Source organism: Colius striatus, chromosome 29 (genome assembly GCF_028858725.1).
Source record: "Colius striatus isolate bColStr4 chromosome 29, bColStr4.1.hap1, whole genome shotgun sequence".
Taxonomy (NCBI): domain Eukaryota; kingdom Metazoa; phylum Chordata; class Aves; order Coliiformes; family Coliidae; genus Colius; species Colius striatus.
In genome coordinates this window covers 285,254-307,486 of record NC_084787.1, presented here as the reverse complement: position 1 = coordinate 307,486, position 22,233 = coordinate 285,254, and the positions used below count along the sequence as shown (strand labels likewise).

Here is a 22,233-nt window from a genome sequence, read left to right as displayed (position 1 = left end):
TCCCGTCCCACGCGTGTTTCCCCCCCCCCGGGCGCTCCTGGCGGCTGGAGAAGCGAATAAACGCGCCCACGAGCAGCCGCTTGTGCTCAGAGCGGGCCCATAGCCGCTTATCCTGCTCCCCGGGTGTGGAGGGAGCAGCCACAGCCTTCCCTAAGGGCTGGAGCTTCCCACCCGTGCGGAAAGAAAACACAGCAGCAGCTAACCGTTAACCGTTAAACCGGGCTAACCCGTTGTTTTTAATCGAGGAATGATTAAAGACGCTCGTTAATTTCAAAGTCAAGTAGCGTTCAGCACACCCACGCAGGGCAGCGGCTCACCCACGGCTTCTCCCACGCAGGAACAGCTTCGCCCCGGCTCAGGTGAGAAACGAACAGTGTGTGTCGGCTGGAACTGAAACGGTGCCACGTCCAACTTGTGCAATTCAATCATTTTAATAAGGAACAGGTTCCTTCGGCAACCCTCCCACCCCCATCCCGCGCCGGCTCTGCTCCGCGGCGCGTTTGCTGCCCTTAAATGCTCCCTTTGGCCACAACCGCAACACAAAAGATCCCCAAAACCGGGATTTAAACACCAACGTTTGCATTAAACAACAACAGGGGAGGGCAGCGGGTGTGTGAAGAAGGAAGGGGAGGAGAACGTGGGGTTTAGAACCCTTCCTTCGGTTCACTGATCTTCCTCCTTTTGGGTAGCACGTCTTGGCTGGATGAGAGCTCAAACTGATGGACCTGCCGAGGGAAAAGTGATGTAAAGCTATCAAAAGCTGCTGGAGTCACAGCTGTCTGAGATGTCTCATTAAGTTCTAAAGTAATAACTCAAACCCTTTGGGTTTTAAAGAAGGAAGATGCAGTGTTGTGTGTGTACAGCACGTTCCCTGCTTCTCACACCAGTGAGGAACACCAGACACAGCACACGGCTCAGGTTGGGAGGGAAAAATGGAGCAGGAGCTCTGAGTAAGCAGTACTTGAAGAAAAAGATGAAGTTTTAAAGAAGAGAAGGAAGGAGAGAGAGAGAAAAAAAAGGTACTAACAATGCTGCTTTGAAATATCTTTCCACTTCTTGTCCTGCTCTCCGAGACTTTAAGTTCAGATGTCTTATTTGCCAAATGATCGACCTAAAAAGAGTCAGAAAACTCGTGTCTGGGGACTTTTTAAAGGGAAACAAGATACCTGTTAGAGGCTACAAAGCTGCAGAGGGCTGTAGCTTCAGAGAATCACAGAGTGCTAGGGTTGGAAGGGACCTTTAGAGATCATCCAGTCCAACCCCCATGCCAAAGCAGGTCCCACCTAGATGAGGCCACACTCATAAAATCACTCAAAAGTAAGGAAGAAGCTTCACAAAAGCTTTAGGGGAAGTTTCAGAGTGTGGTTTTCATACCTGAGGATTCGAAACATAGAGATTCTGGTTCCCTCCAGACTTCAGAACTTCATCAATGACATTTGGTTCTATAAGAGAGGAGAAAAAAAAAATAGACTGGGGCTGTTATTTGCACAGAGAATTCTTCTTCCCAAGCCTACAATAGTGACCTCAGGAGCACGATACCTCTGCAAGCTTTATGTGGAAATAACCCCTCCCATTCCATCATCCATGATCCCTGCTTTGGCAGGGGGGGTGGACTGGATGATCTCTGAAGGTCCCTTCCAACCCCCACCATTCTGTGATTAGAATGGATTAGGAACAACAGAACAACAACAAAACAATCAAATACAGTTTTCTTCTAACTAGATAACCCACTAAAAGTAGCTCATCTGATGAAATGGTGCAGAGGAACACACTTCTGCATGAGCAACATGAAGACAGTGCATTTGCTAAACCAAGTGCTTCAAAGAATAAAGCCAGGACAGGGAAAAAAAAACCCCAAGGCACAACAATGTGTGTGGAGAAAAGAGAATGTAGGTTTGGATACAGTGATCTGGGTAGAAAAGTGAGGGTTTGTCTCAGCCACGTCAGGAAAGAGCCACAAGCTTGAGACTTTGAAAATACAGAGAAATGTTACCTTGAGCTTCTGAAATACTGATGTTGTTCCTGTCTTCCACTTTGTTACCCAAGACAGGATCTTCCTAGGTTGAGAAAAAAAGGTCTGTCACTTACTGCAGACTGATGAAGGAAGAGGGTTTGTACTCAGGTGTTTAAGGATAAAGCTTTTTAGATAGATTCTCCGTAGAACAAACTGTCCCTCAGTAGTCTTGCAGAGACACAAGTGCCAACTGCTGCTGCTGACACCCTTGTTGATGCAGCATTAAGGACAGGTTGCTAACTGGAGCAGCAAAGTGTATTTGAAGACACATTGTCTTGCTTTAAACATAGCTGAGGATGCAGAGTTTCTCATTAAAGTTCTAGGGAGACGTGAGCAAAACAATTAACAGCTCTTTTCCACACTCCAAATCACAAAACCAAGCTACATGAGGCATTTAGGCTCTTACATTCATGTTCTGGTTCTCTTCTTCCTGATCATCTCTGTCCACCTGAAGCACCTGGAGAGGCAGGTTGGTCTCTCCATGCTTTAGGATGCTTTTATCAATGTTTTCCATGCGTTGTTTTTCAGTTGTCACTTTAACTTTCAGCATATGGAACGGTGTTGGTACTTCACCCACATTCAGATACATAGGCTCCCCCTCAAAGATCATCCCCTCACATTCACCCTCCTTAAAACCAGGGGGTTGGTAGTCAGATGGTGTCACTGCAGGGAAGAGTTGATTAAAGCTGTTAGAATGAAGCAGGTTCTTGCAAAAATCATTTCTAAAAGACTCTTTTTTTCCCCCCTTTAAACACAAAGAGCTACTCCAAAAACCCCATGTGTGGGGAGGGGAGTAATCAATATTCAGCTTGTCATAAATTAAGGGTGTTTTTTTCCCCCCACATATAAAACAGACAAAAGCCAATTAAAGGCTTTTGAAACAGTTTACACGTGCAAAGGGATGAGCTGGAAGCTCTGATTTTTCATTATAAAGCAACAATAGCAGAGCCTAAATAGCCATCCAAACTAGAAGTAATCTGGCAAACATGTTGCATCCTCACACACTCAGAGAAACTCAACTTGCTTTTAAAAATGCACTGAAATCCCTGCACTGAAATCAGAGACAAGATTTGTGTTCCTACAGCGAGATCAAATCTGTCTCCCTTGGGGTTTAGGCCTTGACACAAGCAGAACAACATCACTGCATTATCATTAGGAACCAGGAAGATTAGACACTGTTCCTTGGAATGGTTTTCCAATGTGTGAAAGGGTTGATAAATGAAGTGAATAGGGAAATAACTACCTTCATCATAATAGAACAGCTTCATAGTCAGGCAAACGTCGTTTGGCAACGGGCTCAGGTTCTGCATGAGGACGTAGATCTTGCGGATGAGGAGGATACTGGCTCTCTTGGTGTCTGCACAGCTGATTGTGGAATCATTCATTTTATTCTTGCTAAAAAGACACAAAGTACTGAGATTTTGCACATTTGATCCTCCACACTGAGTATCTTAAAGAACCTGATCAAAGAGTACTGGTGCCTGACACTAAGAATCCTCTCGAGTGGGTATTTAGAAATAGAAGCATAATTGGAGAATCATTTTTTGTTGGAAAAGACCTTTAAGATCATCAAACCCGCCACTAAACAATGTCCCTCAGTACCTTATCCACATGGCTTTTAAATATCTACAGGGCTGGGCACTCCCCCAGCTCCCTGGGCAGCCTGGTACAGGGGCTGACACCCCTCTCAGGGGAAAAGCTCAGCCTCAGCTCCAACCTCAACCTCCCCAGCAACAAAATCTGACAAAACAATGAAGGTATTTTCAGAATAAGTCCAAGTATATGTTGATAAAATTAGTCTTAAGATCCTGAATTAAAATGGAAACAAATCAAACAGATGAAATCCAAAGTTTCTGCATCCAAGTGTAGGCAAATGGTCTCTAAAACCACAGAGCAAAGTCACAGCGACCCGAGGCATACCTGCTGAAATCCAGGAGTGGCCCGTTGTCAGTGTACTTGAACTTGAAGTGGTAACACTCTGTAATTGTCTGCAAACAAATCCAGTCATTACGAAGCTATCAGCTGTCAAGCAAACCACTACTGCTGCTAGGAATCTATTAGTCTTGCATCTGAGAGCCTGGCTCCTGTCTGATCCACTTACATGCACTGAGTACAGCCAATACTGCAACAACAGGACTCACGTATTGAATGGTCATCAAATGAAAAGGAAGAGCCACGCTATTGTTTCCAGGAATCACCACAATATCTTGAAGCATCAGCTTAAGTTTTTAGAATGAAATAGTCATGCAAATACTCACGACTAGGAGGAGGCTTCACACACAGACACGAGGACACCCAGCGGTCAGTTAAAAACTGACGTGCTTTTGACAAAGAAGTTCCAGAGCTTTGTTACAGAGAGACAGGACATCATTAACTAGCCAGTAAAATATTCCAGCAGACTCACCTGAGGATCCTCTGGGTGAGTGTAGACCTGTTAATTTTAAAGCAGAGAGGAAATATGAGTAAGAACAGCACATAGCTCTAAGCATCTGACTTAAAATAGTGTACCTTAAAGATACTTACTGCCAGGACAATCATTCTCAGCTGTTGGGAGCATAATTGGAGAAAGAAAAAGAACATTAAATGTAGTTCATAGCCCATTTCTGCTTACCAAGCTTGTTTGGTTTCTCTGGAAAACAATATAGACAACTAAGGCCTGTTGAAGAGAAACCTCTTCATTGTTAACTGGCAGAAGAAAACCCCTACATATCCCTCACTAAGTGTTTCTGTTACAAAGGATATTATCCTGAAACATCTGTGTATCCCACACTGTACCCAATTGGTTTGACATATTAAATCACAGCTGTTCCCTCATCAGAAAGTCCTGTAACTACACTGGCAGCTACTGGACTTGCATAAATGAATGTTTCAATACATTTAAAATAGCAAAATGATACTGGAAGACTTACATATTTCTTCTGCAGGGCATCATAGCATCCTAACATCCTGCAAGAAGTAAAGAGTATTGTCCATCTACCCACTATTTCCCATTAGCTTTGCTTCTGACTAAATAAAACAGTCCCAAAAGATGAAATCCTTGTGCTTAGCCTTATTAATTTTACATTGGAGCAACAATACTTCATTGTTCTGTCTTATTAGTTGTGATACAAGCAATGACTACGTTTGTAACACCAAACCATCTTAAAAAACTCACTCTGTTTTTTGTTTCTAGCATTTAGTTTGACTGTAGTCAACAAGCAAAAAATGGGTTTGGTGTGTGCAGGGAATTAGGAAAGGCTGGCTCACCTGTAAGCTCCAAACAGGCAGCCAACACCTTTCATACAAAAAACAAGGAGCTTTTTGCTTGTCAGCATCCACAGGCTGCCATGCCACTGCCCCAGCATTTTAACATGAAAGGTGAAATGCACTGAGTGTCCCTTCAGCTTCCTCTAACCACAGAAGGTCATTTAAGAAATTCCAGGTCCCAGGAAAGGAAGCCTTTTCCCCACCATCTCTCTCAGTGACAGCACACAAAGCAGGGGAAATATCACCCTTTAACACCAGAACTCAGACCTTTATCTCTGACCACCTCCACCCTGACAGTGCCTGCAAACTCCCTCTGCTGAATGCAGCAGTTTCTGCTGCCTCACTACAACTGATAAAAAGAACAAAGAGAACCTTTATACAGGTAACAAAACCCCCCAGGAAAGGCCTTATATACTAATTTCTAATCAGCAAGGAGAGCAGCCACAAAAAAAACACCTCACAGTTACTGTGAACAGAAAGAAAAATCAAACTAAGTATCTCTAGTCCTAAGTGACATGTGGATGTACAAGTGGATGGATGACTGTAGACACAGTTTTGCCTTTAAAGGCCAACAGTACCACTTTCTGGGTAAAAGAAAGTCAGATTTGTAAGCCTTTCTGGAAACACCTTCCATTTAAAAAACTAAAATGCACTAAAAGCACTGCCTGGGCTCACTGAAAAGCAACTGAGCTTTTTTTCCTTCATATCTGCCAACAATCAGAAAGGCATCCTTCAGAACTGACAAGCTATGGAAGCATTATAACATACCATTTCACCAGCTGAGTAGAGCCAGGACAGTTCTTGTCTTCCCTCAGGATTTTGACACAGAGATCTCAAAAATAATAAGACAAAAATAATAGATACATGTATATTTACTTAATTAAGACAAAATGCAGTTACTAAGGAAGTTCATTCCCTAAGAGTATAAGGTGTTAGCATCACTACTGACAAAAGTCAATTAAAGTGTCCACGATACTCATTGAAAATGGCTCTTACTTCTCATTAAGACCAAGTGCCTTTAAAAAACACTCCATAACATCTCAGCAAACCTATGACTTTTGCCAAGATTAATGAAAAAACCACCCTGTTACCATCCATGTATCTTGTTCCATAGGCACTTTCTGGAAAAATTCCTCTCAGATATGTAATACAGGATACAGCTACTGCCAGGAGCCTCTTCACTAGCATCAGGGATTGCTGCTCAGTAGATATTTTGTTAGGAAACACAACTGCACTCTGAAAGTTGAGGAAGAAAAGGTTTAATCTCTGTCCACCACAACAAACCTGTACAGCCTACAGTCTGGTCCAATGCCTGCTTAACATTTCATTTGAATTAAGAAGTATGTCTTTAGTCATTTAGACAGTCAGGCATATCCCTAACACTTGGTGTTACTATGTTTTTTTTAGGATATAGTTGATTTGTACCAAGTGCATGACCACAAAGTTCAGACTCAAAACTATTTTGCTATTAAACCTTTTTATTAGTAGTAATTTTAAAGCACAGAAAACATAGCACCTGGGTGCACTGGTTCAGCTACAAATCATTGATTCTTTCCAATCCCATTTCAAACAAGAAAATCATACCATGCTATTCCTTTGCTTCTGAGCAGTTGCCATTTTGCAGAGGCTCTTCTGTCTGTTAATAAAACATCTGCATTAAGCACATGTATGGCCACCACTCACACACACACACACACCAGCCCTGACCACACAAACACTTTCTGCACAACTCACTCCTATAAGTTAAAAGAGACCCAGTATTTTAAGGAAATAGGTTAGATGGTATCGAAAGGTCCCTTCCAAGCCCTACCATTCTATGATTAGATTCTTGACATCCATACCAGGGCAGACCCCCTCTGAAGCTGCAAGATGTGGTCATTAGAATATCGTGTGCCTATTTACACAAACCATGAGCCTTTGAAACCAACACTGACATGCTGCCAGTCAGCCTCAACAGATTTTCAAAGGGTCCTCAGAGAGGTTGTCCACACTGAAGTCACCTCCAGTGAAAAGCTGAGCCATTGCCTTTGGAAAATACCTCCAGATTTGGGTTCATAGAAGCATAGAACGGTGGGGGTTGGAAGGGACCTTTAGAGCTCATCCAGTCCAACCCCCTGCAGAAGCAGGGTCACCTAGATCAGGTCGCATAGGAACACATCCATCTTGAAGATGTCCAAGGAAGGAGCCTCCACAACCCCTTTGGGCAGCCTGTGCCAAGGCTCTCTCAGCTCACACTGAAAGAGTTTGTCTTATATTTAAGTGGAACTGTTTGTGTTCCAGGTTCATCCCATCACCCCTTGTCCACTATAGAAAAAAAGGGATGTCCCAATCTCCTGACATCCACCATTGAGATATTTTTAAGTGTTAGTAATATCTCCCCTCAGTCTCCTCCAGACTAAACAGCCCCAGTTCCTCTCTTCAAAGTATTGAGGAGAGGTTGCTCTCCAGTTATTCTTTTCGTTGAGCCACGTTTTAACTCTCAGGACCACAGAACTGACCCAACAAGATAAGCCTGACCTATCATTTGTAAAAACGAAATGCCACCTGTGCCTGAGAACACACAAAATGCCTTTTCCAAACAGCCTGGCCCCAGACCCCACAGGGACCTCATCCCCCCCCTCAGCCCCACCTCCACAAACCCACCCGACCTCTGCGAGAAACGCAGAGGAGCATTAGCACCGCCACAAAAAACGACAACCTTGCTCTTCAAAGCGTAAACATCACCCACAAACTGAGGTAAAGGAGCCAGACGAGACGCCCTCAAGCCAAGCCGAGGGAGGGCCCACATGAGCCCGCCCGCCCCAGCCCGCCCCCGCCCCCTCCGCTTTGAGGGGAGAAGGGGCCGTGTGCAAACCCAGAGCGGGACTCGCCTTCCCGCCACGCGCAGCTGCGGGCCGTGTGCAGCGCCAAGGTGCCCACACACCGCCCCCCCCCCGGCTTTTCCCGCCTTTCCATATTTCCCCTCAGAAACCTGAGGCGAATGGAGATGGGAAATTGGGGCTTTTCCACTTAACCCGCGCACATGGGTTAAGGCAGCAGGAGACGTGCATAGCTTTGTGACCCCTCAGTCCCTAGGGCTTTGCTTAGGGATGAAAGAAAGGTGTTAAATGAAGAGTTTGTAGGGTGTGGGAGGGGAGCGTGTGTTGTGAGGGGGTTCTTTCATTTAAACGCCATCCCTTTCCCCAGGAAACGTTTTTTAGCGAGAAAGATTCACACTATGGGCAAGCAAAACCTCTGATGTAGCTGCCAAGGGACAGCAAATAAGCATATCTAAGCCTCAAACAGCTGGGCTGTAGGAAAAGGGAGTGAGGCGTTTTATGGAGGGAATTAACCCAAGGTTGGTGAGAAGGATTGTAAATATACTCAAGTGACGTGTCAGCTGAGGTGCTGAAAAGCACGTACGTCATGTTAATCATTTAGTCCTGTGTGCTTGACAAGTAGAATATCTCTGTTTACATAATACAGAACTGTGATGGATTCAGAAGCACTTGTCAGATATTCTTGAGATTCCTGCCCTGTTGTGGGAAAGATGAAAGCATGGTGGAGAATTACACCAGAAAAAACCATCCTGGGTGTACTGGTGAAAGGAGCAGGTTTAAAGTCTTTTTTCTCTCTGCTGCTAGCAGGCCTGAGTTTGCATGCCTCTGCCCAAGAGCTACTTTGGATATCCTCTGGTTCATGAGGTGAACGAGAATCAATCCACTCTTGGCATTTTGTGTGTGCTTCTGTAGTTGTTTCTGCACCCTGTCTGGGTCAGTTCACATAGAGAAGAACCTACCTGAGGGAATACCACCAGATAATGGAGTACCAGCTGGAGCCTGGACATCTCAAGTCCCCTCTGCCACCTATTCCTGCCTCCAGAAACCATATGCAGCATTTTCAGTGAAACTGATCTTTAATTCTACAGAGAATGTCTGTAGTTCATTGAATCATACAATTGGTTGGTTGTAAAAGACCTTGAAGATCATCAAGTCCAACCACTGACCCCACACTGCCAAGCCCACCACTAAACCATGTCTCTCAGCATCTCAGCTCCATGGTTTTGGAATATCTCCAGGGTTGGAGACTCCATCACCTCCCTGGGTTGTCTGTGACAGTGTGTAACAACCCTCTCAGTGAAAAAGTTCTTCCTACTATCTAATCTAAACCATCCCTGGTGCAACAATCCACACTAATATATCTCCATAGAGATAAAGTGATAACTGTGATGTCATGGTAACAGACAAAACAATGTCACTGAACTGGAGGGAGGAAAATGGGGTGTGTTTTATGACTGTAGGCACCGTGGTTTTAGTCAGAGACAAAGAGGTGGCCCTGCTTGAGCAGGGGCTTTGACTGTGTGACCTCCTGAGGTCCCTTCCAACCTCAGCCAGTCTGATTGTGTGAGTCTGCGTCCTCGTTCTGGTGACATCTCAGGGGCTCTCTCTGCCCCATGGCCTCCTTGAGGAGTGAGGACTGAGGGTGTGTTTTAGGGAGCAGCCCCCTCCTCACTGCAGGACCAAACCTGGCGGCGCCAGCAGATGTAGCAGTGATGTAAGAGTGGGTGTTCCTTTGTGACCTCATCATAACCCCATGCAGTGTCCCAGTAAAGCCTCAGTGAGCTCTCAGTGCCAGGGGATACAAGTCCCTCCTGTACACAGCATTGGGGTGTTTATCAGTAGGAGACATCAAAATCCTTTCCTCAGCAGCTTCCTGTGCAGACCCAAAGCAAGAACATGTCAAACCTGGAAGAGCTGGTCACCAACGTGGAGCTCAGCAGCAGGGCTGATGGCTGCAGGACGGTCATGTTTCCCACCCTCAAGAAGCTTTCTGTCGAAGGTAAGGCCTTTGGGCTTTGGCTTTGGGCTTATCTCTGACAAACATCACTGCAGACCAGGGGAAAGGCACAAGTTATTGTGGGAAATGGGTTTGTCTATGCAGGAAAGGCCTCATGGGACAGTGAGTCACACCTGGGGACCTGGCTCTGAAGGGAAAGCTATCCTGATGGAAGAAGGCTGACCTGACAAGGAGGTTGTAGTGAGGTGGAGGTTCATCTCCTAAGTAATGAGTGACAGGACAAGAGGCAATGGGCTCCAGTTGCCCCAGGGGAGGTTGAGGTTGGAGCTGAGGCAGAACTGTTTCCCTCAGAGGGGTGTCAGCCCCTGTGCCAGGCTGCCCAGGGAACTGGGGCAGTGCCCAGCCCTGCAGGGATCCCAAAGCCGTGGAGCTGAGCTGCTGAGGGCTGTGAGTCAGTGCTGGGCTGGGCAGGGTGAGGTTAATGGTTAGACTGCAGGAGCTTAAAGCTCTTTTCCAACCAAAATGATTCTATGATTCCATGATCTTGCCTACAGATGTTCTGACAGGACTTGAGCTGACTGACTTAGAGCTTGACATGTCTTCTCCTTGCTTTCCAGATGTCATTACTATTTGGAGCAGTGTGTCTAAGCATGTTCAGCAACAGCTCCTGCAGAGGAAGGTGGGACCCTACCCTACCTCTCACCCAGATGCCTTCAGGGGTCCCAGCAGCCCTGTGCCAGCAAGTGCCATTGTTCTTTCTAGAACTGGGAAGAACAGATTTAGAGATTTGCCACAAATGTGACAAAGACCAGCTTCTCTGTAAATTTGAGAGACATAAAATAAACACATGGCTTTAAAGTAATGTAAAGATATGGTTTATGTATATGATATATAATAAGAAGTCTGGTTGAGCTGTGCTGCACTGGGAGTCAGCAGAGCACAGGGCACCCCTCTTGCAAGCTCTCACAAGTCCTCACCCTGGTGTATAACTTACAAATGCTTGCCCTTCTCTTGTTTTTCCAGCCTCCAGCTGTCACTGTAACAGGACTGGGAACATTTCATATTAATAAATGGCTCTCTTTTGAAAATGGTGAAGTGCACACGTTTCAGAGACCTGTGTTTTCACTCTCCAAGACTGTTGCACAGGTCCGTGAGCTGCAGTATGCTTCTGTGCCTCTTCCTGGTAAGGAGAACTATGAGAGTCTTTGTTTTCCCTTATATCCATATATTTGGGGCTTCTGCTGGTTGCTGTTTAGAAGTGATGGTGGATACATCAAAGGCCTTCAGAAAACCCTGAGAAGAAGCAGCCCACCAAGCAGCAGTGCCTGGAAAGGGGTTGTTTATTTTGGACTAGTTCTTATTAAGGCTGTGGAAAGTTAAATGGTGTCTCCAGGACCTGCTTTAGCAAGTGGCTTCAGTGCCAGCCTCACTTATTGATTTGTAGCATGGCTGATGGTTGTTGGTTCGAACTGTTTACCATAAAGCCCTTGAGATGATGCTGATGCTTTGTTCTTGTAGCAAATGCCCTCAGGCACTTAGACTTACTTCTATTAATGGACTGATTTGACCCTAATTTGAGAAGGAGCTGTACTAATTGGCCAGACCAACCAATGCTATCACAATGTATTTTACCAGGGAGCTGCCTGCATTTAATTTGACTCTGCTCAGCTGCTGCTTGAGTTACAGTCTTCCTCTTTTTTGCCAGATGCCATTAAGAAAGTGTCAGTGGACTACAGAAAGATCCACTCAGACGTCCCCTACTCTAAGGAAGTCGTGCAGAACTGTATGCAGGAGACCCTGAAATTCTTCTGCTTCGTCCTAACAAACAGAGAAGACGTGGACTTCATGTTAAAGGATTTTGGCACTCTTGCTATCAGGGGAACAGAAGTGATAATGGCCTTTTCTGAAGACTTTTTACTAACCCTCAACAAGTCTACATACGTGGTAGAGAAGTTGCTGGCTGTAAGTTTACTTGCTTTCCACTGCTACTTAGAGTGGGTTTGACATCCCATCAAAGGACTGGGGCTGGAAAGCTGCTGCAGGGAAAGGGCTTGGGGGTGTTGGTGCCAGCAGCTGAGCAGGAGGCAGCAGTGTGCCCAGGGGGGCAAGAAGGCCAAGGGCAGCCTGGCTGGGCTCAGCAGCAGCGTGGCAGCAGCAGCAGGGCAGGGATTGTCCCCTGTGCTGGGCCCTGGGGAGGCTGCAGCTCCAGGGCTGTGTCAGTGCTGGGCCCCTCACTCACTGCCACAGGGACACTGAGGGGCTGCAGCGTGGCCAGAGCCGGGCACAGAGCTGGGGAAGGGGCTGGAGCACAAGGGGCTGGGGAGGGGCTGAGGGAATGGGGGTGTTGAGCCTGGAAAAGAGGCTGAGGGGAGCCAGCAGCACTCTGTGACACTCCCTGACAGGCTGCAGGGAGCTGGGGGTTGGGCTCTGCTCCCAGGTGACAGGGTAAGAGGAAACAGCCTCAAGTTCTCCTGCCTTACACCATCAACTTGTCCTTGTGCAAAGGCTTGGGATGGTCCTTGCCCTTGCAGATTCTGTACTGGGCAGCTTGTTTTCAGCAGGGGCTGAGGCACTGGGCTTGGAGCTTTGTGAGCATTGAGGTCATTTCCCTGGAGTCATGTCAGATGTTTCTGTCCCTCTTGCAGAAGCAGTGGGTCACATCAGATGAAGACCTCCCTTACTTTCCAAGCCGTTTTGGTCGTGTGCACCAGTTTCCACAGTGAGTGAATTTGTTTCTGCAGCCCTTGTCTGACCCAGAGCAGATGTGTTCAGCTCCTGTTTGGCAGTGCTCTATCAAATTACTGGTTTGCAGTTAATGCCATCCTTGCTTTTGCTTACTCTGGAGTTCTGCATCCTCCTTTACTGATTGTGGTTTGCATTTGACCATGACTCCCATCAGAGGGGACTGGTTTGCTAGGCAGAGGAATTTAGACAGCCCTCCTCATTTTTAATCTGCTCACTCCTTTTCCATTGGTAGAGGCTGCCCAAACATGTAACAGAAATAAGATCCTACTATTTCCATTGTTTTGAAAGCTTCTCTTGGAGGGTGGATCAAAGACCAGATGCATGCAAGTCCTCTGGGACACTTCCATGTGTCCTGTGGAACTCACATGAATCTTGGGGTCAAGATGGCACAGGAAAACTGTGGCAAAAACCCAAAACCTCTGTCTCATGGGGGAATGCTGAGCCATTCCTGAGGCCAGCACTGCTTTGTGGTTCCCTTAATGGCCTAGAACGTGAGGTTGACTCTATAGAGATACCTTGAAGCCCTTTTTCCTTCTTCCTGTTTCCAGGTTTGAGATCAGAGCAGTGTCTCGAATAATTTCTCTCCCCCATGAAGAATTGCCTAGAGAACTGAAGAATGCTTTGAAGAACATGGGAAAAAGAGGTAACATTACTGACTGATTCCTGGCAGAGGCTTGGGAGTTTGCCCCTCTTCATCACTGGTGGGTGTTTAGGGCCCAGTAGATGCCTGGGATGGGTCACCTGTGTTTACCCCTCTTGGTAATTCTCAAGAGACTCATTCTGGAACAAGACCCCAGGAGGGCTCAGCACCACCAACTGCAGTTGAGGGTGCTGAAGTACTTTTTGCCCCTTCACTCCATGCCCTGGAGTGTAGCTCTTCCCTTGCAGGAGTTTGTTTGAGCAGGAGGGAGTCAATGTTTCACATGAATCACAAAATCTGCCATCAGTTGTGAGAGACTGGGGGGTTGATGTATGTCTTGGAATCACCATGGCATGACTGCAGGAGAAAAGTCACTTAGAGAACAACTGTGCAAAGGTTGCTGAGCAGTGCCAAGACCTCTCTTCTCTTTCAGAGCTGAGAAATTGAGCCCCTTGACTTAAATTCCTCAGAAACATCAGTTTGAGTTGCATGTGCCACAACAGCAAATTTGTGTTCACCAAACACATTATGTGACACCAAGAAATTGTTCCCCAAAAAGAGACTGATAAACACCAAGATCTGGCTCCCCCTGAAAGCTGCTGTGCAGAGGAAGGATTAGCCACAGCAGGAGAAAACTCACACCAAAGAGAAAGATATGGCTATTGAGGGCTAAACAGGACCAGAGGCTGGTGTCAGGAAGGGTTTTAGATCTCTCTCCAAGAAAATAGGTTTCAGAAAGAACCCCAGTGAGGCCTCAAACACCTTGTAACACCACAGAGCAGATCTGTGTCTCCTCCTGCCTGTTCTAAGAGGTTTTCTCCTTTCATGCCTGAAGCACCTCTTCATCATCTATTACCCCTTCTGCAAAGGGGTGTTCCTCCAGACCACTCCAGAGCTGAGGTGGACAAAGAAGTGGAGGAAAAAGCAGAGGACAAAACAGAGAGCAAAAAGCTTCCAGGCAGGTGAGACTGTGAAAAGGGTGCAGCATGTTTTAGATGCTCATACAGCAATGCAGGTTGGATGAGCTCTCAGGAGGTCCAAGTCCAACTGGCTGTTCCAAGGAGAGTCAGCTGCAAGCTGAGGTCAAACCAGGTTGCTCAAGTCTCTACCCAGTTTTGACTTCAAAGCTTTCAGGGATAGAGACAGCTCAGAGAACATTGTTCCCCTTTTTGCTTTGGACCCAGTGTCTGTCTTAATTCAGATGGGCTTTAAACACAAGTTCCCACACAGTTGCTTTCTTTGCTGAAGAAAGGGTTTGGGAGAGTTTTGCAGTGGTCAGTGTAATGGCCAGGAGGGAGATACCAGTATCTCCAAGTTCCTGTCATTGCACAGGACACAGATCTTCTTGTTCCACCTTAAGGGCACATCTGAGTGTTACAGCTCTGTCTCTGGAGGGGAAGACAACTGGGGGAAGAGAGCTTGCTCTGCTGTCCAAGTAAATGAGCACAGAATGGGAGAAGAAACTTCCTGCACTCACCCTGACTCACCTTGGTGTGTATTTTCAGACTGTTGCCAAGGTGTGAAAGCACAGCTGGAAGGCAGCACAACAAAACTCCTTTCGAGAGCCCTGAGTTGCCTTTGCCTATTTATGAGCAACACAGGCAGACAAGGCAGGTATGTAATGAAGATTGAGGCAATTGTTGTGTCCCTTGATGGTAGAAAATCAAGGAGGGGTATCTTAGGAGAAACAGATACATAAACCAATACACAATGATTGCAGAGGCACCAGATTGCCCTGGCCTTGGCCAGAGGTGGGTGCAGCTTAAAGCAAGGGGAGTTTTGAGAACTTCTTACAGGAGCCAGCACTGCAGCTCCTTCCCCATTCACCCAAACCCCCCCAAACCCCAGCTCCACACAAACCCAACAGAGAGACTGCTGCAGGCACAGAGAGCAGGCAAAATACACTCCCAGAAGATAGATGAGACTAACCCCTGCTCTTGCTCTTCTGGGTTCCTGTAGAAAAGACAGTCTGTATTTGGGATAAACAGTAGAAGAAAACTGGAGGCAGCCATGGTCAAAATGAAGGAGAAAGAAGAGGAGAAAAAAAACAGCATGGTGTCCTTGCCAGAACTGCCTCAAAAGCAAGCTGCCATGGAAAGCTACGAGAGGGCTGAGGTATGGGAGTCTCACCCCACTCCTCCCAGACCAGCCAGAAGCACCTCAGAGCTGCAGGCCCCTGCCCACTGCTCACACAGGGGCTGTTTCCATGCTGTTCTGCCATTTTGAGAGACAACCATACCCACCTGGCCTCAACTCTCAGTTCTGTGATAAGAGCATCTGTTGTCACATAAAATACCAGTGTGAGTGGCAAGGATGTGACTGAGAGTTTGACTAACATCAGAAGTGCTCTGGGAGCCTGGTTTCTAATGTCACCACTGGCAAAATCCATATCCAACTTGTGCCTTTCAACTGAAAGCAAGTAGGTGTGGGCCATCCAAATCCAGGCAGCACCTGTGGCAAGAGCAGCTTCTCCCTGTTTGAAACCCATGCAGGCCACTGATTTCTGTCATTTGTCTGCCTTGCAGCTGCCCCAGGAAAAAGAAGAGAGGCTCAGTTTCTCAGAGAGCACCTCCAGTGCACAAATAGATCCACAGACAGTGACATCTTTTATTGAGGGGAGGAAGCAGTTTCGAGCTGAGCTGGAAGGTTTAGGGGACATGGAAAGATGGTTGGCACATAAACCTTTCCACAGCCTTCAAGAAAGGAGATACTGGAAAGGACTAAAGGCACACAGACCTGAGAAGAAGGCTGCTGTGATTGACAGGCTGGATGTAAGTATGAAAGTGCAAGGGAAAAGGGGTGTGCTGTGAAATCAGTAGAGTGCTGCTGCTTTCAGAGTCACAGAATCTCGGCATGGTGGGGGTGGGAAGGGATCTGTAGGGATCATCCAGCCCCAGCCCCTGCTAAAGCAGGTTCCCCTGGCTTAGGGGGCACAGGAACGTGTCCAGGTGGGTTGGGAACCTCCTGAGAAGGAGCCTCCACACCCTCCCTGGGCAGCCTGGGCCAGGGCTCCCTCACCTCAGCACCAAAGCACTTGCTCCTCCTGTGCCAGTGGCACTGCCTGTGTTCTGTGCCAGTCATCCCTTGTCCTGTCACTGGCCACCACACAACAAACACTGGCCCCAACCTCCTGATGCCCACCCTTTAGGGATTGATCAACAAGGTGCCCCTGAGCTCAGGCTTCTGTTCCCCAGGCTCAACAGCCCCAGGGCTGCAGCCTTTCCTCCTCACACACATGTTGCAGCCCCTCAGCATCTTGGCAGCCCTGCACTGGCCTCTCTGCAGCACTTCCCTGTCTCTCCTGAGCTGGGCAGCCCAGCCCTGGCCACAGGACTCCAGCTGAGGCCTCCCCAGCTCTGGCAGAGCACAGGGGCAGCACAAGCTCCCTGGCCCTGCTGCCCACACTCTCTTGCTGCCCCCAGGCTGCCGTTGGCTTCTTGCCCACGAGCCCACGTTGCTGCTCAGGGTCACTTTGTTCTCCCCCAGCACTGCCAGGTCCCTCTCCTGGAGCTGCTCTCCAGCAGCTCACCCCCAGCCTGGGCTGCTGCTGGGCTTGTTCCTCCCCAGCTGCAGGACTCTGCCCTTGCTGCCCCTCAGCAGGTTCCTCTCTGCCCAGCTCTCCAGATCTCACTGACTGGCAGCTCAGCCTCCAGTGAACCAGCCACTCCTCCCAGCTTTACCCCAGCTGATGCCACGCTGATGGACTCAGTGGTTCTGGATAATGGTGATCTCAGGATATTTTCTATTCCTTTTCAGTGCACACCACCAAAGAGCAGCCAGCCCCCAAAGAAGGGTGCTCTTCCCCTTGTCTGTGCACCATACGCCCAGGCTCTGGTCACACTCCAAAACCTCCTGCATAAAAAGAAGCTGAAGTTGGTGGATGTATTCAAGAAGGCTGGCATGGAAGGGAGGAAGATCAAGAGACAAGACTTCATTCAAGTCATCAAGGAGGTACCTAGGGAACATAATAGTAACAAACTGCTGCAACTCTGCCCTGTTTTCCTGCTTACCAACCCAGAGGAGATGGAAGAGCTGCAGCAAGGGGCATTTTCACTTGTCTTACTGTGTTGGGTTTGTGTGGAGCCATCTTTGGGGGTAATGGAAGGGCTGCAGTGATGGGCCTCTGTAAGAAGTTGCTGAGAGCTTCTCCTAGCTCTAAGCTGTACCCATCTCTGACCAAGGCACCATGCCTTTGCCATCACTAAGGAGGTGAAATCTGCAGGGGGAGACAGTCAGTGATGTGGCTGTTGGCATCATGTGGTAGGGTCTGAACTGGCATCACCTCTCAGTGCTGATACTGAGTGTTTCCCCCACCAGGCTCTTCCGTCTCCCCACTGCATTTCAGTACAGGTTCACACAGCACAGCTCCACTGTGCACAGGCCACAGCATTACACAGCTGTGAAGGGCACATTCAGGTTTAAACAGTTCAGATGTTCTAGTCTAAGCCAAAATATCTTCCTGTAACCCAGGGGACTGGGAAGTTGAGCACAGCAAAAGCCAAAAGCTTTGCACAGGGCAGCAGAAGACCAATCAAGTTTGTGAAAGCCTGATAAAGCCAAGGAAACCTCAGCAGGTTGCCTTTGTGCCATATTTCCCTGCAAAGCTTGTCCCACTCTGGGGAAAGCCTTGATCTCTGGGTGAATCCACTGTCAGTTTGTGTTTTGGTTGCCAGACCAAAGTTCCCATCAGTGACCTGGATCTGGAGGATGTTGTCATCTACCTGACTTCCTCAAAGAGAGGGAATTTTATAAGCCTTGAAGATCTGGTTGACTGTCAACAGCAGTGGATTGAAAAGAAGAAAGGACAATCCCAAGAGAGCAAAACTGGTGAGAGGAGAGCACTGGGTTGGGAAGGCATCTCTATACACACAGGAGCTGCCCAAGTGGCTCCAGAACGTGGTTTCTTGGGACTGTTGTGCCAGAGCAGAGTGGCCAGAAGGAAACCTGTAGGGAAGGATGTGGGGGGATGTGCAATACTGAAGTCAGCCTGATTGCAGGAGACAGGTTATCCAGGTCTTTCAGGTTGGGATCAAAGCCTGAACCCTGTGGTTTGACAGGATTCTGTTTGTTAGCATTCATCATCCAGCTCACCCAAACCAGACCCTTTCTCCAGCTGTTAGTGGCAGCTGGAAAACACCATTTCCAAAGGGCTGATTCTTTAATAAGCTCTGCTGGGAGTTCTGAGCAGCACAAGAGGCTAAACCCCTTTGTCTTAAACATGGACTAAATGTTCCTTTCTGCCACACTCTCTTCTCTGGGCTTTTTGTTTGGTTTTTAATCTATCCTAGGAGCAGAAGCTCAGCTGCAGAAAACCACCTGCAAACCTGCCACTTGTTCACTTTCTGCTGAGGGCACAGCCAAAGGGATGATGCCTCGTGCTCCTACCAAGCCCTCCAAAAAGTTAACACACTTAGAAGTGCCACCAGTCAACACTGAGCCAGAACAAAGACATCTGAGCTATGAAGAAATGGAAGAGATTGGGAAAATCTACAGAGAGAGGAGACGGTGGGAGAAGGTACTGAGTGTGTGGCAGGAGGAAAAGCAAGCCTGCATGCCTTGGTGAACGTGGGGGGCTTTAGAGGACAGTGCAGAAGGAAAGGAAAGGGCAAAGGGTTATTGTATTAGTTCCTCAGTAGCCCTTTGACCACATGGTGCCTCCCAGCTGAGGTGCTACAAGGCATCTCAAACCATTTGCTTGGCTTCTGAATGCTCTGGTGAGAGAAACAACTTCTTCTGGGTAAGTGGCAAGAAGAAGAAGACAGGAGAGAAGCTGAAGCAGTTTCTGTGTGTGGGGGCAGAGTTGTCTTCTCATCTAGTCAACCCTTGTCCTGTTGAGTTGTGAGGCTCAGTGCAATGGAAACAGAACAATGGAAACAGAACAATGACTCCCTGGTTCACTCCTCAGTGGTTCCTTTGGAGCAGCTTGGGTTGGATGAACTCTGACAGAATCCACAGCTACTCTCTTGCACATCTGCTGCCCCACAGTCACTGGCAATGGCTCTGTGACACAATCACAAAGGAGAAGGTGACTGCAAAGGTTTTTTCATCTCTGCCTGGTGTGTTGTGCTGCTCTTCTGCTGAGCCCTCCAGGGAGAATCTGTCTGAGGACCCAGCCCCAGATGGGAACTGAACTCCCAGAGGAGTGCCTGTCCCTGTGATCCCACTGCAGGGTCCTCACTCCCCTTTGCACACCCTTTGCAGATGAATCCCTGCCTGCAGCAACTCCAGGGTCCTCCGGAGTGCTAATCAGGACCTGCCCTTTCCTTGCAGAACAAAGACAGCCCGATAGAACGGAAAGAAAAGTGCCGGATGGTGCGGTCTGGGGATGACCCGATTGATCAGCACTGCCTGCCATCCACTGCCGACGCTGACTTTGGACAACGGATCGATCAATATCGCAGGAGGGCAGTCGTGAGCTACCTGAGGAGCTCCAAACTCTGCAGAGAGAATGATGTTCCCATCACTGATCGAAAGCTGCAGAGAGGTAAAGCAAAGACCAAGGGGCTGATGTGATTTCCCCCCTGTGCTGGGCCCTGGGGAGGCTGCAGCTCCAGGGCTGTGCTCAGTGCTGGGCCTCTCACTCACTGCCACAGGGACACTGAGGGGCTGCAGCGTGGCCAGAGCCGGGCACAGAGCTGGGGAAGGGGCTGGAGCACAAGGGGCTGGGGAGGGGCTGAGGGAATGGGGGTGTTGAGCCTGGAGAGAGGAGGCTGAGGAGAGAGAGGAGCACTCTGTGACACTCCTGCCAGGAGGCTGCAGGGAGCTGGGGATCGGGCTTTGCTCCCCAGTAACAAGAGGAAAGGGGCTGGAGTTGCCCCAGGGGAGGTTGAGGTTGGAGCTGAGGCAGAACTGTTTCCCTGAGAGGGGTGTCAGCCCTGTGCCAGGCTGCCCAGGGAGCTGGGGGAGTGCCCAGCCCTGGAGGGATCCCAAAGCCCTGGAGCTGAGGTGCTGAGGGCTGTGGGTCAGTGCTGGGCTGGGCAGGGTGAAGTGAGTGTTTTCTCTGTGCACTTTGTCAACAGCCCTGCTGCATCCAGGAGACAAGATCATCAAAGAGGGAGAAGACATAAGGAAGATCAGGCAGCCTGGAGGTTACTACAGCACAGGACATGATGATGCTCTGTTTTCTGAGAGGACCTCCAGATCTGACAACAAAGAGGAGAAGGAGGATGAAAATAGGTTTGTTCAAAGAGGGCTTAAGATCAGATCTCTCCTGCTGCCCTGCTGGGGGTGACCCCTCTGCCTGTGCTCAGTCCTTGTGCCATCAGAGGCAGCACTGAGGTATTGGAGTGAACCAGGAGGATGCTGCAAGGGAGGGCAGAAGAGGGCAGATCCTCTTCTCAGCTACATGGCCACTCTATTTTTGTCTAAATCATTGGGTTACAGTGGTGCTGGTGAACAGTTTGTGGTGCCTAGAAAGAACCTTGTGCCCTAGTTGAGACTCTCTGTGCTCTGAACCAGAGAGGTGACAAAACCTCTGAGATTGACCCAACACTTGGCTGAAATGCCCTCAGAGAATGTTTATCATTGTGGGAGAAAGACAGTCCTGAAGAGATGAGCTTTGGATGGCTGGAGAAGCTTTTGGAGAGGTAGAAAAAAACCCCAAGACATTGCAAAGCAGAGAAGAATCTTCTTTGTTTATCTGTTTCAGTGCTTAGGTGCATTGCAAGGTCAGTCATGGCTCATCAGGACCCACAGTGCCTGCACAGGCCTGGCAGAGCTTCCCAGGGCCTGGGAGCCCAGAGAGCTGGTTCACTTTTGCCCTGACTAAAAGAACCAGTGAAACTGCCCAGAATTTTCTTTATCTTTAAAGTATGTTGTTCTCTCTCATCTGTTTCCCCTCACTTTTCCTCCCCTCTTCTTTTTCTCCACAGGCATCTTGAGAGCAATACGATGAAGGCAACAAATGACAACAGGTTCTGGCCAGGTCATCTCCTGGACAAGCTGTGCCTCTACTTTCCTGACAAGCAGCACGACAGGGCACATGCCTTGTTTAGCTATGTTCCTCCAACCAAGCACAGCTACTATGGCTTCTAAAGCCCTGACTGCAGCTAGTGCCCCAGCCAGCCAGGACACTTGTTTCCAGAGACACTGCCTTCGAGATCAGTCCCACACGAAGCTCTTCTCCAAGGAAGAACTGGCTTACTGTGAGGGTGACAGAGCCCTGGCCCAGGCTGCCCAGGGAGGACGTGGAGTCTCCTCTGGAGGGCTTCAAAACCTGCCTGGACACGTTTCTGTGTGACCTGGTCTAGGTGGGACCTGCTTTGGCAGGGGGTTGGAGCGGATGAGCTCTGCAAGTCCCTTCCAACCCCATCACGCCGTGATTCTACGACTGTAAGCAGCAGCAGATGTGTGCACAGCCCTGTGATCCCCTCAGGGAACCTGAGCCCTGCTTCTGGATAAAAGGAGCCTATGAAATGGCGGCTGACTCTTGGAGACTGGACCAACGTGCCTCTTGTAACTAGAAAGAGGTTAGAGCTGCTGAGGCTCGTGCGAGTGTGTGACGGGCACAGACGTCTCCCCGCTCACCCAGCACTGCAATAAACTAAACGCCGTCGTCTTTCTAAGCTATAAAGACTCGTGTGGAAGGTGACGGTCCCTGACAGCGCTTGGGAAAGAGCCACAAGGGTTGGGTACCCGTTGGACTCAACATGGCGGCGGCTCCTCGTTCGCCCCTGAGGGGCGGCGGCGCAGGGGCAGCGCGCGCCCGCCAGGGGCCGCCCCGGCGCGGGGCCGGGCGCAGTGCGCATGCGCGGAGGGGATTGGCGCCAAGGGGCTGCGCGCGCCTCGGCCCGGCCCGAAGCGCGCATGCGCC

General features: G+C 48.7%; 2 protein-coding genes across 3 annotated transcripts; one reads left to right on the top strand and one right to left on the bottom strand.

The window, feature by feature from the left end:
- Positions 1–205: 205 nt before the first annotated feature.
- HORMAD1 (HORMA domain containing 1) lies at positions 206–8,040 on the bottom strand. Of its 2 annotated transcripts, XM_062016393.1 has the most exons (14): positions 7,959–8,040; positions 6,845–6,896; positions 6,352–6,496; positions 6,029–6,092; positions 4,924–4,960; positions 4,538–4,558; positions 4,419–4,445; positions 3,935–4,002; positions 3,258–3,409; positions 2,421–2,677; positions 1,994–2,057; positions 1,375–1,442; positions 1,028–1,111; positions 206–725 (listed from the first exon to the last, which is right to left on the bottom strand). In XM_062016393.1, the coding sequence occupies exons 2-14, from the start codon at positions 6,875–6,877 to the stop codon at positions 645–647; spliced, it is 1,101 nt and encodes a 366-aa protein (XP_061872377.1). In that variant the 5' UTR covers positions 6,878–6,896; positions 7,959–8,040; the 3' UTR covers positions 206–644. The 2 variants fall into 2 exon arrangements, with proteins under 2 accessions (XP_061872377.1, XP_061872378.1); XM_062016394.1 differs by lacking the exon at positions 1,028–1,111.
- Positions 8,041–9,949: 1,909 nt separating this feature from the next.
- Positions 9,950–21,575, top strand: LOC133628275 (EF-hand calcium-binding domain-containing protein 12-like). Its single transcript, XM_062016051.1, has 16 exons — positions 9,950–10,078; positions 10,654–10,715; positions 11,060–11,219; positions 11,742–11,998; positions 12,682–12,755; positions 13,330–13,424; positions 14,927–15,054; positions 15,381–15,536; positions 15,947–16,192; positions 17,178–17,372; positions 18,095–18,248; positions 18,710–18,936; positions 19,327–19,446; positions 19,692–19,905; positions 20,441–20,597; positions 21,293–21,575. The coding sequence occupies exons 1-16, from the start codon at positions 9,976–9,978 to the stop codon at positions 21,453–21,455; spliced, it is 2,511 nt and encodes an 836-aa protein (XP_061872035.1). The 5' UTR covers positions 9,950–9,975; the 3' UTR covers positions 21,456–21,575.
- The last annotated feature ends 658 nt before the right edge of the window (positions 21,576–22,233 follow it).

Excerpts from the sequence above, each read along its gene's own strand:
- HORMAD1 (XM_062016393.1), bottom strand. The coding sequence starts at position 6,877 with ATGGCAACTGCTCAGAAGCAAAGGAATAGCATG. Across the intron at positions 4,003-4,418 it reads CTCACCCAGAGGATCCTCAG|ACAATTACAGAGTGTTACCA; the intron begins GTGAGTCTGCTG and ends ATTTGTTTGCAG. Across the intron at positions 3,410-3,934 it reads CCACTCCTGGATTTCAGCAG|CAAGAATAAAATGAATGATT; the intron begins GTATGCCTCGGG and ends GTGTCTTTTTAG.
- LOC133628275 (XM_062016051.1), top strand. The coding sequence starts at position 9,976 with ATGTCAAACCTGGAAGAGCTGGTCACCAACGTGGAGCTCAGCAGCAGG. Across the intron at positions 15,537-15,946 it reads AAAGCTACGAGAGGGCTGAG|CTGCCCCAGGAAAAAGAAGA; the intron begins GTATGGGAGTCT and ends TCTGCCTTGCAG. Across the intron at positions 19,447-19,691 it reads ACACAATCACAAAGGAGAAG|AACAAAGACAGCCCGATAGA; the intron begins GTGACTGCAAAG and ends CTTTCCTTGCAG.